Source organism: Eublepharis macularius, chromosome 2, assembly GCF_028583425.1.
Source record: "Eublepharis macularius isolate TG4126 chromosome 2, MPM_Emac_v1.0, whole genome shotgun sequence".
In the NCBI taxonomy this organism is placed as follows: Eukaryota; Metazoa; Chordata; class Lepidosauria; order Squamata; family Eublepharidae; genus Eublepharis; species Eublepharis macularius.
Genome location: NC_072791.1, coordinates 160,080,346 through 160,099,134, shown reverse-complemented (window position 1 = coordinate 160,099,134; position 18,789 = coordinate 160,080,346). Strand labels below are relative to the sequence as shown.

Genomic DNA, 18,789 nt, shown 5'->3' with positions numbered 1-18,789 from the left:
CCTTCAGGGGGCGGGGGGTCTGGCCACTCACCGGCGGCACCCCCCATGTGCCCGCCCGATAGGCCAAAGAGGAGCACGCTGGTTTTCCTGGCATGAGTGGGAGAGGACATGTCATTCAGACGGGGACCTGATCCCCCAGCAACTGCGGGTCCTCACCCGAGGGTCCCACTGAGGAACAGTACGGCAGCAGCCGACAGCACCCACCTTCCTGCCTTGCTGGAAAGGAAAGGAGGGAGAGGAGATGTCATTTGGAGGGGAAGTGGGAAGATCCACCAACAGCCGCGAGACCTCCTCTGAAGCTCCCACTGAGCTACTCTGTGGTGGCAGCCGACAGTACCCACCTTCCTGCCTTGTCAGAAAGGATGGGAGGGAGAGGACCTGTCATGTGGGGGTGGGAAGATCCTCCTGCAACCACCAGACCAAAGTGGAGTGCACTGGTATTCCCGGTGCATGCTGGAACAAGGGTGATGATGGTGGCTGCCGGGTCTGGTGGCCACAGGAAGGTGACAATAAGCCACCTCCCCTTTAGGGGGCGAGGGGGCCTGGCCGCAGCACCGCCCATGGAAGGATGGGAGGGAGAGGAGATGTCGTTTGGAGGGGGTGGAGTGCTCCAGAGAGGGACAGGTGAATGGAGGGTCTGTGAAGTCAGAAGAACCTAACAGCTGTGAGGCCTCCTCTGAGGATCCCACTGAGGAACTCTGCAGCAGCAGCCAGCATCAACCACCTTCTTGCCTTTGTGGAAAGGATAGAATAGGACAGGACTGGAGAGGTCATTGGGAGGGGACTCAGTGTTTTGCAGAGGGCGAGGTGAGAAGAGGGACCATGTACTTGTGTGGGAGAGGAGGGCTGAGCCCAAGGCTTCTTGGCCACATTGTGCAGCAGGACCGGGATGGAGGGATCCCACATCCACTCTGAAGGAGTATGCAGACTGCTGTGGCAGAGGCTTGTCCACTCCCCCTGTGTCACAGTGGAGGCTGTCACCAGCATCACTCACCTTCCTGCCTTCGCGGAAAGGATGTGACTGGTCGTGGCGGCATTACCCATTCACCCCTGCCCAGAGGGGAACGCCACTGCTCTTGGCAGGGGCCACCCTGACGTACAATTTTATGCACAACAGCAGTTGATCTGTCCCTCGTGGCACAAAGCTGAAGCATCATACAGCACCCACCATCCAGCCTTCATGGAAAAGGTATGAGGGCAAGGGACCCATTCCCCCCTGTTCAGAGGGGGCAGCAGGTGCCCATGGAAAGTAGGGGTACTGTGTGGTGCCATGCTAACACCAGCAACAGCAGCAGAGCTGCTCCTCACAGCAGAAAGTGGTGTCAGCTTGCAGCACCACTCCTTCCTGCCTTCGCGGAAAGGATATGACTGGTCATAGCAGCATTACCCATTCACCCTTGCCCAGAGGGGACAGCCGCTGCTGTTGGCAGGGGCCACTGTGACGTACGATCTTATGTGCAACAGTAGTTGATCTGTCCCTTGTGGCCCAAAGCCGAAGCATCACACAGCACCCACCGTCCGGCCTTCACAGAAAGGGTGTGAGGGCGAGGGACCCATTCCCCCCTGCTCAGAGGGGGCAGCAGGTGACCACGGAAAGGGGCGGTACTATGCGGTGCCACACTAACACCAGCAACAGCTTCTGAGCTGCCCCTCGTGCCCAAAAGCAGCCACGGCAGACCTCAGCCACCTTCCTGCCTTCGCGGAAAGGACACGTGACTGGTCGTGGGTCCCATTCCCCCCATGCACAGAGAGGACAGCAGGTACACATGGATAGGGGTGCACCATGTGTCTCAAACCTGTCAAGCTCAGCAAAAGCTTCTGAGCTGCCCCTCGGGGTCCAAAGCAGCAGCAGCAGACAGCACCCAACTTCCTGCCTTTGTGGAAAGGGTGAGAGGGGCCCATTCCCCCCTGCTCAGAGGGGACACCAGGTTCCATGGAAGGAGGGGTACTATATGGTGCCACTCTCACATAGGCAACAGCAGCAGATCAGTTTCTTATGCCCAATAGCGGCATCAGCTGGCAGCACCACAACTTCCTGCCTTCACGGAAAAGACGGGATGGGAAAGACAGGAGAGGTTGGGAGGCATCTGAACAGATCCAGAGAGGGAGAGGTGTGAACGGGAACTTGTCTGGGAGAGGAGGGCAAAGGGTCACCAGCCATGGAAGCAGCCCCAAGAACTGAGGGAGGCTTGAGACCTCTCTGGACGAGCTGGGCCGGCTACAACCCGAAGGTGGCTCAGAGCCTGGGTAGGTCCAGGTCCACGGGAGGCTGCCCCAGTAGGTTGAGGTTCACCTTGATGAATGTCAACATGTCCACCAGGTCCAGGTGCAGACATGTGCGGTGGGGACAGTGGACATCTCCCAGGTGGGAGAACACCCGCTCGTTCTGCATGCTGGTGGGAAGTCAGGACAGGATGTTTGTTACCACGGTGGACAGGTCCGGCCATTGGTCAGATTTCCTCGCTCAATACTGCAACAGGTTGGCGTGGAGGGGCTCGGTGGGCTCAGAAAGGTACTCGTGCACCATGGCCCCCGCCAAGTCCTCCACTGAGAGGGATGCACCTGCTGTGCAACAGCCAACCACTCAGCCCACCGACGAGTCCCAGAGATTGAATGTGTCTGTTGGGGTGGCTCTTCCCTGGCGTGGCCCTCTTCCCACTTCCTCCCCCTCCCCCTTCCTCCTCCACCACCTGCCCCTCGCGGCTGCCTGGTTCCTTCTCTCCTGCCCTCTGTCTCTGGAAATGGAGCACTGCTCTGCAGAGCTCCTTTTTACAGTGCTGCATCTGACCCGCCTGCATGGCGATGCTGCCCTTGATGTGGGGGTCACAGAGGGAGGCCAATTGGTACGGCGCCTCTCAGCATAGAGGATGCAGGCATTCAGCGATGCAGGCCTGGATCCTCCGGGCAAAGTCCCGGATCCTGGGGAGCAGCTCTTGCTCATGCTGAAGCTCCTGGGCCAGAAATTGGTCTAGGTCATGGATCAGAGGGAGGACCTGACCCAGGCTAGCATGGTAGGAGCACAAGAGCTCAGTGGCATCCTTGAAGGGTTTCAGGATCCAGGACATCTGGGCAAGTACTCTCCAGTCCATGGAGCTGAGGCTTAACTCCTCTCCCCTCCTCAGCACATCCGAAGAGGACAGGATGTCTTCCAACATGCCCTTCTGCTCCACCAGACGACATAGCATGTCATAGGTGGAGTTCCAGCGGGTGGGCAGGTCCTGGAAAAGTTGGTGCTTGGGGTCCCCTGCCTCCCCCTACCTCTGGAACAACTCACAGGAAGAGTTTATGCTGCAGGAGAAGTGGGAAGCGATGTGACGGCAGCTGTCCAGCAGATTGCGCCTCTGCAAGGTTCCCTTGTCCCAGCTGTCCCTTGGCTTCCTCCCAAGCCTGAGCACGTCCTGCATCACGAGGTGCAGCTTGCGTGCCATGCACACAAGGCCCGGGAGGGATGCCTCTTTCAGGGCTGCCAACATGTTGGCGCCCGCATCCGTGACCATGAAGCCATGGACAAACACTTCCACCTCGGACGTTCACTCCCTCAGAGCCGCCTTGATGGTGGCGGCGATGTTCTTCCCGGTGTGGACCTTGTCCATTCCCCGGATCTGAAGAAGAATCGCCCTGTAGCCTGGTGTCAAGCTGAGCACCTTTTTCCGGCTGACAGATCTTGGCCTGGGGAGGCAGAGGTCCTCTGCTTGCCACCAGTGTGTGGTGATGGCAAAGTACCCATGATGGCAGCCGCTCCACAGGTCAGCTGTAAAGTGCACTGTTCTGCCTTGGGCAGCCGACAGGTCTCTGCGCACCATGTCTCGCACTGCCTCGTACATGGCGGGCACGACTTGATGCCCAACGGTGTGCCATGATGGCATGTAGAACCATGGGGCAAAGTGCTGGAGCAGCAGTTGGAAGCCCACACCCTCCACAACAAATAGGGGAAGCCTTGCAGGGCAATTGTCTGAGCCACCACACAAACGCCCGCCTCCTGAGCCCTTGACCTCACCCTTTTCAGAGGAGCCACCCCTGACCCCGATGGAACAACTTCCCCCAGGGCAGCCTGCCTGACCCTTCTGCTCCCGTCAGCCACACCCTCGAGGCAAGGCTCCTTGCTTCGGGTCCATTCCGTAGACCCTCCCATCGATCCTGGATCAAATGAGCGGGTGGCCCTCGCTCTCCCCCCGACAGATGTTACGCTGGCCAAGAACGGATACCACAGGCTCGGGTGGTGCCTCTTCAGGTGCCTCTTCAGGTGCCTCTTCAGGGCCATCGTTGACAGGTGCTTCAGGTCATTGCCCCTGTGCACCAGCACCGCACACAGCACCGCACCACGCGGGGGTTAGTAGGAAGAGACCGAAAGTGCCTCCAAACATTGAGGTTGAACCGTGGCCCACTAACGGTTCCAGGGGAGGGAGGATGAAAGGTTGCTGCTGGGTGTGCCACGGAGCTGGCAATGGAAGATGGAGTGATGGGTGGACTGCAGGCAGGGACAGCACCACCGGTAGTTTGGGATGGGGACAGGCTGGAGGTTTTCTCAAACCCAAACCATTCCTCCAAGGATCCCTTGGCCTCCTCTTCCCTCAAATTTTTCAGGAGTTCCTCTTCCACCACCGGCAAGACCTCTGCGGCCTCCTCCTCTGCGGCCGCAACTGGTGATTTTTGGGGAGCGGGAGTCTCTGCTGATCCAGAGTCCTTCACAGCACTGTTTCCTGTGCTGCAACTGGGACAATCTCTGCACTTCCCCCCATGATCACTCTTGTCCCCCACCTGAAGCCTCATCGTGCCAGCAAACAACAATTGAGAAGAAGAACGGAGATGACACTGTGAACCCTCAGCTGAGGTGCCCACCGAGCTTGGCCCCAGGGCCTGGCAGCAGCCCTGGCACCAGAGGAAGGGAAGGACTAGAGCCCTAGCCCACCACTCCCACAGACCTGAACAGATCAGGCATTAATGTGAGCCCTCAGCCGAGGTACCCACTGAGTTTGGCCCCAGGGCCTGGCAGCAGCCCTGGCACCAGTGGGAAGGAGGGACTAGAGCCCTAGCCCACCACTCCCACAGACCTGAACAGATCAGGCATTAATGTGAGCCCTCAGCTGAGGTACTCACCGAGCTTGGCCCCAGGGCCTGGCAGCAGCCCTGGCACCAGTGGGAAGGAGGGACTAGAGCCCTAGCCCACTACTTCCACAGACGTGAACAGATCAGGCACTAATGTGAGCCCTCAGCCAAGGTGCCCACTGAGCTTGGCCCCAGGGCCTGGCAGCAGCCCTGGCACCAGAGGGAAGGAGGGACTAGAGCCCTAGCCCACAACTCCCACAGACTTGACCCGATCAGGCACTGATCAATAATCAATATGAGCCCTCAGCCAAGGTGCCCACTGAGCTTGGCCCCAGAGCCAGGCAGCAGCCCTGGAACCAGAGGAGATAGATCCCTATCCCCCAAATCCAAGCTGAATTATACTCTCAGTCTCTCTCCCCAAAGGCTAGCAAGTGGCAAGCAAGAGCTCTGTCCCACTCCACTGCTCACTGAAAGTGAAACCCAGCCTGGGAGCCCATGGCTATTTATAAGCACAGGTCCCATTGAGCAACGCAGGAGGTCTGTGTTTGGCCATCAGAACTGCCTATCAGGGTTTGCAGGGATGAGATTGGAGTGCCCATGGGTATAGGACACCCCCTTCCCCCTCCTTCCCCTGGGTGTCTTCTCCCTACTTGTAACCTCTTTGCAGCTCCGTGGTTGGAAGGAAGACCTGTCGATCAAGGAAAAGCTGGGCTTCCATTCAGGTTTCCAGGGCGACAGAAGGAGTGCAGACAGAGTTCAGGCATTCCCCCGGCTCCGTTGCCAGGGGAATTGATTGCTGGTGCCTGAGTGTCTGGCTTCCTGAACTGCAGCTGAATGCACTGAACCAGGCTTTTACCGACTGCTGTTTCGTTGGCTGTGGCCGATAACGAACCGCCGGATTGCGATCACGCCAACGCCATTTTCGTGGGTTTTTGAAGTTCGTAATGAGGTTCATGCCCATCTCTAGTTTCAGGTACTTACCACACCTTTCTCTGGCTCTTATGGTAATCAGAACTTATATCTCTATATGGAGCAAGAACCCCAGTGTCAGAAGGGAATAACCTGATAGAAGTTAGGTAAATAGTGGAAAAAACAGTTTTGTATACACACACACACATTCTATGTGACTGGTCAAAATTTGCATGGATTTTAAAAAGATTTTAAAAATAACCTAGTTTATAAGGGCTAATACTATGAATATAGAAAAAAGCACAAACAGTTCTCTACTCTGGTGCCATATATGTATCTCTGAGTACAATGCTTACTGCAGATAGTCCTTAATTCTTAGGTTATTTATAAGGTGGCCTAAGCAGTGGGGTTTCTCCAGCTTAGAGTTGTTGGTGGATATCTCAGTGCACCTAGTTTAGAATTCAGATTAGGGAAATTTCAGGTATCCATGGAGTAACTGTGTTTACTGATATCCACCCCCCCAGCCCCAAATTGACAGTGAGAGTCTAAGGAACAGAGATGGGCATGAACCAGAAAAAAACTGAACCAGATGGTTCATGGTTCATCAAATTTCACAAACCGTGAACCACAAACTTTCACAAACCTGCCCCTGGTTCGCAAACCAGTTTGTTTGGTTCATGAAAATGTCACATCCAGGTCAGAAAATCATCACTTCAGGGCCAGCAGAAGGTCACTTTTGTGCCAGCAGAAGGTAGTTTCCGGGTCAGCAGAAGCTCTGCAGGAAGTCCATCCCCTGTTGCCTAGGAAACTGATTTATTGGCACCAGGTTGTCTGCAGTGACAAACCAAAAAATGAACCAAACGAACCAGCCTAAAAGTTCATGGTGGTTCGTCAGAAATGGGATCTGACGAACTGTGGTTCACGAACCATTAACCTGCCTTATTCATGCTTAACTTTGGTTCGTATTTCTGTTCATGTCCATCTCTACTAAGGAATCAGTGGTGAATATTAAATCTTTTTATTTGTTCATAAAATCTGTCCATAGACAGCTCATTTGGGTTATTGAGAAAATAATATGGATACATCTAGCTAATTACAGGGACTAATGTTGATGTATATGCAATATAGCAGCTTTCAGAACTTTTTTTACATTAGGAAATTAAATTTGATATGCTACAATTTTAATTGCTTTCATTTCATGGGTATAAATATTAATAAATAGATGCTCTTGGATTTTTCTAACTGTGTGGTGTGAGTGCATTAGCATTCCTTTAGTTTGTTTTTGGTTGGCTATAAAGTGGGAATAAGCAAGCTATGGCTCATGACAAGACAGATACGGTTCTTCACAGACCATACATGGCTCTTTTGCTGCATAATCTCACCAGCAGGTGCACGGACCTGACAGGGCAGGAGAAGGGGAGCTGAGATGAAGGAGAAGAGGTCCATGATGCCATCTACCTGCTGGGCCTCTTGTTGATGACCAGCCACTCTGGAGCTGGTGAGAGGAAGCAGCAAGTCAACCAGAGGTGATGGAATTTCATCAGCTGAGGAGAGAAGGTGGAGCTGAAAAGGACAGATACCCCAGTGAGGAAATAAAGCACAGGAGGTCAATTTTATATATTTTCCTCCCCTTTCCCCTTCATCCCCTTTAGATCACCCATTTTCTCCCTCACCACTGGGAGTCAATGGGAAGGCAGAACCATCAGCAGCAACTGAAGAGAAAGAGAGTGTGAGGTAGAAGAAAGGAAAGGGAAATAAACAGAAGCAGCTCCTCCACATGCTAGGCTTCTCTGCACCTTTACCGAGTATCCTGTTTTGATCTGTAGCAGTACTGCTGCCAATGTTGGCTGCCAACGTATTTGTTTGTTTACCAGCTTGAAAACACGCTATAGTTTTCTCAATGGCTTTTAACTATGCGGAGTTAGCTCCTTGATGCTTTTGTTAAGTATGCATGACAGGTTGGACAAGATGCAGAATGGCACGGAAACAGTCACTGTAAGCTTTTTTTAAAAAAAAAACCTGGCGTAAAACAAATGTCATAATAGCATAAAAGAATAATCAGAATTCATGTTTCTGTGAAAAGAACACAGGAAGAGATAAAGCAGTGCTCACTGAATATTACAGAAACTCCAAAGAAATGAAAATGTACAAAGTTTGTGCAACCCTCGAAAACAAATGTCCTCCTGGACTCATTCTTTGAGAAACTTCCATCTCTGTTTCTACTGGAGGCAAGATGAGAATTAGGGGAAAGTGCTTTGGCATTGTGCCCCAAGCCAATATAACTGATGCCTCTGCTACATAGTTATTCATTTTCTTCTCATTCCTAAAAGGTAAATAATTCTGTTTCTAGCTGTGTGAAACATGTATAGTACATTTTTTTCTTCTGAATTTTCAGATATTTATTTGCTGCCTTTCAATATAAAATATTCATGGTGGCTAATAACAGTAAAGCATAAAATCAGACATTAGGACAGTAAGATTCTTTAAATCATAGAAATAATTTAATAAAACTTCAGTAGCAGCATCTGGACAGAGAGAAAAGATATGCCAAAATACATTTGTTTGACTGAGCATTTAATGTATAGCAAGAATAATGTGTGCCTATTAGTGGTGGGAATTAACCAAATTACAACCCAAAGTTCATCATAAACCTGGCCAGTTCAGCATTCATGAACGCGTGGCTCGTGGGGCCTCATTTTTCACAAATTTCCATGACTTTTTTGACTAGTTTGTTAAGGGCTGTGATTGGTTCGTGAAGCCAGACATCCTGGCACCAGTCTATTAATTCCCTAGGCAATGGAAGGCATGAACGTCTGCAGAGTCTGCAGACCCTTCCGCAGCCATGGAAACATCAATCTTAGCCCTCAAAACTTTGATAGGCAGCTCTGCCTGCCAACCGGAGAACTCCCATTCTTCTCTATGAGAGCAACGAGTATATAATAACCAGCTCTCCGCTGTGTGCTTTCATTTTCCAATAGGCAGAGGCAGAAGGAGGAAGTGTTACTGGAATTTGGAGTGAGGGAAGGCATTTTGGGGAGCTTTTTGGTAGAGTTGCTGGCTTGCTGCTCAAAAAGAGACTGATAAAACAGTGTAGTGGTGTCCTAGACTGAGGGCTTTTTTTATTAGCTCCATGAGGGTTAGAGTGAGGGGCAAGGGTGGTCACGGAGGGAAGAAGTCCCAAGCTCATCCTTCCATCCCACCAGTGCCTAGCAATAGTGATGAGGTCTCAGAGTCAGAGCCTCTTTTTCAAGATCTGCTTGTGGGGATCGAGGAGGAGGAAGAAGAGTTGTCAGCGTTGCCAGAGGAAGAACAGCTGCAAAAGTTTTCGAGGAGGAGGGATCTCAGGGTGCATCGGGGGTGGGTGGGTTGGAGAAACATCCAGCTCCTCCACATCCCAACCTCTTGGGGCTGTCCCTGCCTGAAGTCCATCCCTAACTGCGTCCTCCCAGCCACATCCGTTCCAGTCCCCATTTCAGGCACATCTGTCCCCGTACCCATTTCAAAACCCTCCCCAATGATCCCTGTGCGGTGCGTTACCAGCACTGTGATGTCTTGGTGCATAGGGGCTTGGACCCCAAGCACCTGTTTTCCAGTGATCTCCACAGGCATCTGTAGAGGCACCACCCAAGTCTGTTGCCTCTGGAGCAAGAACAATCGAGCAAGGGAATGAATAGGGCTTCTGAGTAGGGAGAAGGGGGAGTGGAATGGGAGTCCACCCCAAGGAAGAAAACTCACACTAGGCCTGAGGGTGCTGTGGGTGGGAGTGGAACTTCCAGACAGGCTCCCTTTCAGGAGGTTGTTCCCTCAGGGTCAGTGGCACAGCCAAGGAAAGAAAACCAGGGGAGAATTCAGGAGGTGCTCACTCATGTTGTCGTGGAGATGATTGCCCTGGATGGACTATCTTTTTCTGTCATGGAGGGATGAGCTTTTGGTGGGTGCTGCCTCATGTAACCCCCAGGTATACCATGCCCTCACAGTGGACCGTTGGCTGGCAACCGTTGGATGGCTTTGCCACCCATCTACTGCTCTGTGGTAAAGCTGGTCTGTAATTAGCTGTCCAGAGCAAAAGGGCAAACAGTGCACTTCACAGCGGACCTGTGGAGCATCCATCAGCATGGCTACCTTGCCCTCACTGTCCAATGGTGGCAACTGGAGAACCTCTGAACCCTCAAGGTAAAATCAGGGCCCTGGGAGGAGGGGACAGCCCTGCTGCCGGGCTACAGAGTGGTTCTACTTCAAGTGCAGGGGTTGGATGAGGACCACATGGGGGGAGGAACATTGCCATTGCAATCAAGGCTGAACTTATGGACTGGGTGCCCACGGGTGATGTTGTCCATGGCTGCATGGTCACATTCAGCAGTAGAATTTTAGTGGAAGCCATGGATGTTATGTCCCTTGAGGGAATCAACTGACTTGCATACAAACTGCACCTGGTCATGAGGGATACTCTCAGGCTGGGTCAGAACATCAATCCCACCTGGGACCAGGGAACGTTGGACACATGTGACTTGTTGGACAGCTTCCAGCTTCTGGCTGGCTACTTTCCCAACAGCATTAATTCTTCCCAGCAGCTACACAAGAGGTGGGGGAGGAGGGGATCCTGAATACCAGCTCTTCAAAGACATGTCCATCCTTTGGAACTCCACCTATGTCATGATGGCTTGTTGGAGCAAAGAAATGTGGGGCAGGATATGTCCTCTGTGCCCATTGTGCTGGGGGAAGAGGAGTTCATCATTAGCTCCTTGAACTGGCCAGCCCTCTCCTAAATGCTGTATTTTAATATTTATATGCTGTATTTTATGCTGTATTTTAAAATTTATATCTGCCAATTTTAATTGTATATGGAATAATGTTTTTATGTTTTTATTGTTTTTAATCTTTACGTAAAAATCGTATGTTGTTACACTGCCCTGAGCCTGTCTGATGGGGAGGGCAGTCTAGAAGTATAATAAAATAATAAATAATAATAATAAATGGTGCATGTCCTGGAGCTGTTTCAGGAGACCTCCTACCTCCTCTGTTCCTACATGGCTAGCTTGGGTCAAGCCATCCCCCTGATCTGCATGCTGGACCAGGTGCTGGCCAAAGAACTGGAGCAGGGAAAAACTGTTCTCCCCAGAGTCAGGGACTTGGTGAGAAGGTTGCAGGAAGGTGTGGCCACCCACTTGCAACCTCTCTGCAAAGAGGTGGTGTACAGACTCGCCTGCATCTGTGACCCCTGTAGAAAGGGCAGCATTGCCATGCACCATCCTGAGCACCAGCTATGGACATATGACCTCTGCAGAGAGGTGCACAGTTTTCAGGCCAAATGATTTGGCCAGTGAGAAGAGGGCATGGAAGAGGGACTGATGGTGAAGGAGGAGGAGGAGGACGATCAGCCCAGCACCCCAAGCCATGAAAGCCCATTCAAGAATATCCTGTCTCCTCAAATATCTTCTCCTTCCCAAGATTAACCTCCTCTCATAGACTGTGTCTGTTCTCCTCTCCTTGAAAAGAATATTCCTGTGTCCCCAAGATCATCTTCTGGACTGAGGGAGGATACCAAGGGGGGGGGGCTGTAAAGGTGGGCAGGGGCAAGGAGTTAGTGATGAGTAGTTGGGAGAAACAGTGAGTTGGAGAGATAAGAGAGCATGACAAGGTCAGAGAAAAAGGGAGTGACACTGGCCATCCCAAGGGAGGGAGGAAGGGATCCATGGTGTCTCCAATCCCCCTCCTTCATCCATATCGGAGGCTTTCCTTGAGCCCTAACCACTACCCAGGCCAACCAGGAGGGCATGCAACCCCCAGGCTCTGACAAATCTGGCCAGAAGCCTGACACAAATCAATTATCGTTTGTGGCTGGCTAATGGACCTGCTCTGCACCCGCCGCTCATGTCTGGACCCAGCCCTGGTGGGTTAATTGTCCTCCCCTTACTGGGCTACCCCTCCCTGGACCTTGGGGAGTTATCGGGGCTCTGAGCCACCCCAGTCTCTGTTCTGCTGCCAGACTCAGTCGCCCAACCTCAGGCTCCCTTTCAGCCACCCCGTCAGTGAGGTGGCTTATGGCTGACCTAAGGCGGGGAACTACCCACAATGCCAACTTACATCTCCTTTCCCCACAGTCCTCCATTGGCAGCCGTCCCCGGCTGCATCTGAGGGCCAAGCTACACATGACAAATGACACTTGAATGGCAAGTGTATTTCTCCCTGTTCACTTGCCCTCCACTCAATCCACTTGCCATTCAAGTGTCATTTGTCATGTGTAGCTTGGCTCTCAGTTGTGGGAGATCCCCGGCTGCATCTCATTTTGCAGTTTTTTTTCCTCATAAACATGGTAAAGAAGCTGCTGGTTAAAGGAGCCCTCAGATCTGCTTAACTCTGAAATTAAGATTTCTTCTACTCTGTATTGGATCCTTGCTAATGCTATATCTTTGTAAACTTGTGTTTACTTACCCTATGGCATTCTTCATGGAAATATCCTTGATATTGACTGTACTAATCTCACACTGTGTGAGTTTCAGTACTTGAGTTTCAGTAAGAAAGGCAGAATACAGATGACATGAATAAAAATAAAGAAATAAAAAATAAAATACCTTTTGTACTATGTAATAGTTACCTCCTTTTCCAGCCAGCAGGAATTTTGAGGTCAACACTAAACAGGAGTGTAGCAGAACAGCCCCACTGACCTGGGAGCATTGCCCCTCCTTGCCCTCTGGGGTTCACCAGTGGCAGTCCAAGTCTCCACCTGGCACATGCCTCCCTCTACCCTCAGAGGGTCTTTTGCTCCTTCTCTCTTGCATCCACTGCCACCACTTGGGCATTGTGGGAATTGCCTGTGGGGAGGACCAAGAGACTCCCCACTGCCCTGCCATGTGGCCTGTTTTCTCCTACCCAGCACCTGGTTACTACAAGGACTGTCTACTGCACTGAGGGATCAGCCAATTGCCAATAGAACACCCTCTTCCTGTGGCACCTGTTTTAGGTAGCGTGGTTGAGCAGTGGGAGTCTACGTGGTACAAACCAACAGCTACCAGCACATAAGAGTGTTTTTAAAAAACATTTAAGAGAAAAAATGTTCACACACATTTAAGCACAGTTCCTATGCCAGCAAAGGAACTCAAAAAGACATGGGTGAAAATGCAGTTCCTCTTTCTCTCCCTTTATATGTGCCTAACTTAGACCGTCTGTTTAAGCACACTGTCTCTCTCAGAAAGTTCCAGCTTATTAAGAGGTCTTCATACCTTTCCTGGTTCAAGCCTCCAACGTCCACACGATCAATAGCCACACTTGCAAGGGACCATCTCTCAGCTTCTTCAGCTCTCAGCTCAAATCAGCCAAAAAAGAAAGCCTCCTTCCTGTGTCAGGAGATTTTATTTTCTCCCTTTGCCCACCCCCTGGGCAGGTCAAAGGGGCAGGTCAGAGAAGCTTTTCCCAGAGGTTCCAGGAAAAAAACCTTTCTAGCATTTTAGTCCTCCAAGTCTTCCCCCGTGCGCACATGCGCGCACACACACCCCTGGAAGGGTAAACTTCTAACAAAAAGGCTTCTGGCCATATCTGCATAGGGTATGGTTTAGAAAGCATGTGATTTTTCCTCTCCCCTCCCATATGTTCTCAGTTAAGAGACATATTTTAGACTTTGGGTGACACAGCAGAAACCTGCAAATTATCATTATCATTATCATTATCATTATCATTATCATTATCATTGTCATTATCATTATCATTATCATTATCATTATCATTATCATTATCATTATCATTATCATTATCATTATCATTATTTATTACATTTCTAACTCGCCCTTCCCACAAGCAGGCTCAGGGCAAGGTACAGCAGTTATAAAAATATAATAAAAATATTAAAACATGTATTGTCGAAGGCTTTCACGGCCGGAGAACGATGGCTGTTGTGGGTTTTCCGGGCTGTATTGCCGTGCTCTTGGCATTGTAGTTCCTGACGTTTCGCCAGCAGCTGTGGCTGGCATCTTCAGAGGTGTAGCACCAAAAGACAGAGATCTCTCAGTGTCACAGTGCCAAGACCACGGCAATACAGCCCGGAAAGCCCACAACAACCATCGTTCTCCGGCCGTGAAAGCCTTGCTCAAATCAGCCAGCAGTTATAAGTGAACACCCAGTTTTTAAAAAGTCTTACCTTTTTTGTGTTAATTAAATCTGTGTTATGTTATTTCATACATGTGCATATACAAAGCCTTATGGGGGTATAGTTCTCCCCTCATATCATTTAATGACCTGACCTGACCATCCATGACTCCAGGTAGAATCAATCTCACCTATTATGCTGATGCTTAATCTCTTGTAAGGTAAGGAAGTAAAGCTCTATCACTGTAGCTATTGCACAGCTGCAAGGCTGTTCAACAGTTGTCTGATGTGGTTAGTGGACAATTGAATATATCAGAGGTTTGGCTAACAGACAATCTATTAAACAAGATATGTTCAACAATGGAACATGTTTGTTGTGAAGTTTGTGGCATCTGTAGAGGAAAGGAAACATGTGAAAGATCCCCAGTGCTGCAAGTGGATTGCACAATCCAACCCTTGTGCCTGACTCTCCTCTAAAGGAAGTTCTACAGGATGGGGACAAACTCTCCATGGAATAAGGTAAAATATATATATATATGATGGTGAAGTGGTTAGGAGGACTGAGCTACTAGGGAAAGATAAATTACATTGCTTCAGAGGATGTCCAGGAATATGGGAAGATGTATACTCACCTCTGCAGGAGTATACCGTATACCCTGCAGCTGTGGACAAGTTTACATCAGGACCACAAAGCGTAGCATCCAGACAAGAATAAAAGAACATGAAAGACTCTGCAGACTTGGACAACCTGAAAAATCAGCAGTGGCTGAACATAGCCTAACACAAACAGGGCACAGTATCTTATTCCAGGACATCAAAATACTGGACAACACTTCCAACTACTTTGTCAGACTGCACAGGGAAGCCATTGAAATTCACAAGCATAAGCAAAACTTCAACAGGAAAGAAGAAACCTTAAGAATGAACAGAGCATGGTTTCCAGTTCTGAAAAACACCAGGCTAACAAAACACTCTACACCCGACAATAGCCCTGCGGAGAAGATTAGCACATCAAGCACCAATCCATATGCAAAAGAACCTCCTCAGGATACAGTGAAGCCTCCTGCCATTAGCATTCCACACCCTGGGAAACTCTTACAGGATGACTCAGCTCAACCCCACCCCTCCTGAGTAGATATAAATGACCTGCCAACACCTTTTCCACACTGTGACACTGAGAGATCTCTGTCTTTTGGTGCTACACCTCTGAAGATGCCAGCCACAGCTGCTGGCGAAACGTCAGGAACTACAATGCCAAGACCACGGCAATACAGCCCGGAAAACCCACAACAGCCATCAATATTAAAACAATTAATAAAACAACAGTTCATCATAAAATCAACAAACAGATAATAACTGTCCCAAGATGGGATCAATTCTAGATTCCTGCCCATCAACATACAGGAGGAGAGAAACGGACATATAATGTACTGCAACCCATACGTGGGTCAGCAAATGAATGGGCACTACATAGCCTCGTGCTTGTACCCATATGTTGAGCAGCTGGCCAGTGGACACTGTATAACCCCACACTCAGTGGGTGCCTGGTGGGAGGCTCAGTGAGGATCTCATGCTGGCCTCAACCATACTCCTGGTGGAACATCTCTGTCTTACAGGTCCGCTGAAATGATAGAAGATCCTGACGGGCCTGGGTGTCCTCAGAAGAAAGTTCCACCAGGTTGGGGCCAGGACCAAAAAGGCCCTGGCCCTGATTGAGGCCAACTGAGCCTCCCTGGGGGCCAGGGACCACCAGCAGATGTTTTCCAGCTGATCGGAGCATTCTCCGGGGCACATACGGGGAGTGGCAGTCCTTTAGGTATGCTGGTCCCAGTCCATTTAGGGCTTTATAGGTCAAAACCAGCACCTTGAACCGAATCCAGAATTCCACGGGGAGCCAGTGGAGCTGCTGCAGAATTGGTGTAATATGTGTCCTACAAGGAACACCCATCAAAATATGTGCAGCAGGATTCTGGACCTGCTGTGGTCTCTGGATCAAACCCAAGGGCAGCCTTGCATAGAGCGAGTTACAGTAATCTAACCTGGAGGTGACCGTTGCATGGATCACTGTCATTAGGGGGCTAGCCGCCCAGCCCTCCGAAGATGGAAAAAAGCAGCCTGGGCAACCGTCGCAATCTGGGCCTCCATGGATAAGGAGGAATCCAGGATCATGCCCAAACTCCTGAATGATGGTATGGGCACAAGTGGTGCCTCCCCCAAAACCTGAGAGATGGATCCACTCCTCCAACAGTCCACGGCCCACGTACAGGACCTCCATCTTTGCGGGATTCAACTTCAGCCTCCTCTGTGCCACCCATCCAGACACAGCCTCCAAAGCTCTCAACAGGGCATCAGGAGCAGAGTCAGGTTGATCGTCCATTAGCAGATACAACTGGGTGTCATTCACATATTGATGACAACCCAGTCCAAACCTCTGCAGCAGCTGGGCAAGGGGGCATATATAAAGATTGAACAACAAGAGAGAGAGAATCACCCCCTGAGGGACACTACACACCAAAGGCTGGTGTGTGGAAATCTCTTCCCCAGCACCACCATCTGTCCCCGACCATGGAGAAAAGAAACAAGCCACTGCAAAGCCGTCCCTCGAATTCCCATGTCAGTGAGGCAGTGGGCCAACAACGCATGGTTGACCATGTCAAATGCCGCTGAAAGGTTTAACAAAATCAGCAGCGCTGACCTGCCACAATCCAAGTGCCTACGGAGGTCATCCATGAGGGCAACCAACACTGTGTCCGTTCCATGGCCCAGACGGAAACCAGACTGGTATGGGTCCAGGACAGAGGTCTCTTCCAGGAAAACCTGCAGCTGTCCCCCCACTTCCTGCTCAATCCCCTTTCCCAGAAACGGAAGGTTCGATACTAGGTGGTAACTGGATAGATCAGTGGTGTCCAAGGATGTTTTTCTCAGAAGAGGCCTCACTATGGCTTCCTTCAATGCACTGGGGAAAACCCCGGAGCTCAATGATGAATTCATAATATCCTCCAATTGGGCCCCCAACACGTCGCCACTGGCTTTCACCAGCCATGATGGGCAGGGGTCCAGAGCGCACATAGTGGGCCTGACCAGCCACAGGATCCTGTCCACTTCCTCCTGGGTGACCAGGCTGAAGTGATCCAAAGTTGAACCGGAAGATGGCCAAGGGGCCAGTTCCCTTACTGTATCAATCGTGGCAGGCAGGTCGCGGCGGAGAGACAAGATTTTGTCTGCAAAAAAGCTCCCCAGCTGATGGCCGAATTTCTAATTTGGCAGTACCCCTGTGAAAGGGAGACCGAGGAGCAAACTACATGAAACAATTTTGCTGGGTGTGAGCTTGCAGATGCTATGGAGGTGGTGAAGTACTCCTTCTTCGTCACCTTCACAGCCACCTGCTCTATAAGATGATCTTGCCTCTTCGCCCCGATAAAATAAAAATAAAATAATAATAAAATAAAAATAAAATTATTTCTCCACAAGGAGAAGTAGGCAGTATGTTCTCTTTGGGATCCAAGTTTATAGAGGGCTTTGGGAGGGGCGGAGTGTGTAGAATAATCTTCTACTGTAGTCATCTATCCAGATGGAGAAAGGTGATGACCTGTTTGTCTTGTTGGTTGATATCAACTCAAAAATAAATATCCAGCATCAATTGTGAATCATGAGTTTAAATATGAATTCTTACAAGCACTTCTAGCAAGAAGAATTTCCACAAGGATCCCTCCACCCACCCAATATATCTATCAGTGGTGGTAATAATGTGTTCCTTCTGGATCATACGCAATTGCAGATGAGCCTGTTTTTACCCTTGACCCCAATTAGTGTATACCATGGCTTAAAAATGGCCTATGACTCTTTCTTGGTTTCAAATTAATGCTTTGTCCAAGAGTATCTGTTTCAGTGATCTGTGTCTTGATGATGTTGCATGGAACTTTAAATAATGTGAACTTTTTTATCTCTCTTTAATTAATTTGGCTTAACAGAAGACAAGATCTGGACTGTGGTCCAACACAATAACACTGGCCTGACTCACGTCCATGGGGCTGATCCAGGGAAGCCATACACCCTGAACTTCAACTACAACAGCAGTGTGGAGCAGCTGGAGGCAATGATAAATAGTGCTGAATATTGTGAACAGGAGGCAGCTTACCACTGCAAAAAGTCACGTCTGCTCAACACCCCAAGTAAGTGTCATAAAGCGAAATCTTTCCTCCTTAACTGTTATTGATTGTGCAGCAGACACCGCCTACACTGCAAACCCAGCAAAAAAGTAGAGCACAAAGTCAGGTGCCTCCTTGCTTGCTCACACAGAGAGAGGTCTGTGTGATACAAAATATTTCTTTTTCATTGGAATCAGAGTGCCTTCAAGTGTAGCTGTATTGTAGAAACAGACGCAAGCATAGTGAGATCAAACAATTTCAATGATGGCATGGCAGTGTTTATCCTTTTGTTCTCAACAACGTTATGGTTGAGTTAATGAGCTACAGTTGCAGCCTTATTATTATGTTGTGCTGAAAATGTGTGTTGAAATATGTGTCAGGAATACTTGAGCCTTTGCCCAATAGGCAAGGGGTTTGCTGCTGCCCACAAGGCTGGAATGTATCCTCCTAGCATCCTAAATGTAAAATATGTAGCTCAGTTGTTTTCTGTCCAGATTAAAGCTGTGGTAATTAGGGCCAGTTTACCATTGCAACGCCCTGGAATTTTGAAACATGCATAGAGAGAAGAAGGCAGAGGCAAAAGATTAGAGTAATGGCTCCTGAGTTC

The 18,789-nt window shown here is 49.9% G+C and overlaps 1 protein-coding gene across 1 annotated transcript in view; it reads left to right on the top strand.

The window, feature by feature from the left end:
• The window catches only part of CNTNAP5 (contactin associated protein family member 5), a 472,567-nt gene that overhangs the window by 283,726 nt on the left and 170,052 nt on the right, over positions 1-18,789 (top strand). The window contains exon 13 of the mRNA XM_054970095.1: positions 18,006-18,206. Coding sequence (XP_054826070.1) covers positions 18,006-18,206 — 201 coding nt within the window. The remainder of the gene's footprint in view (positions 1-18,005; positions 18,207-18,789) is intronic.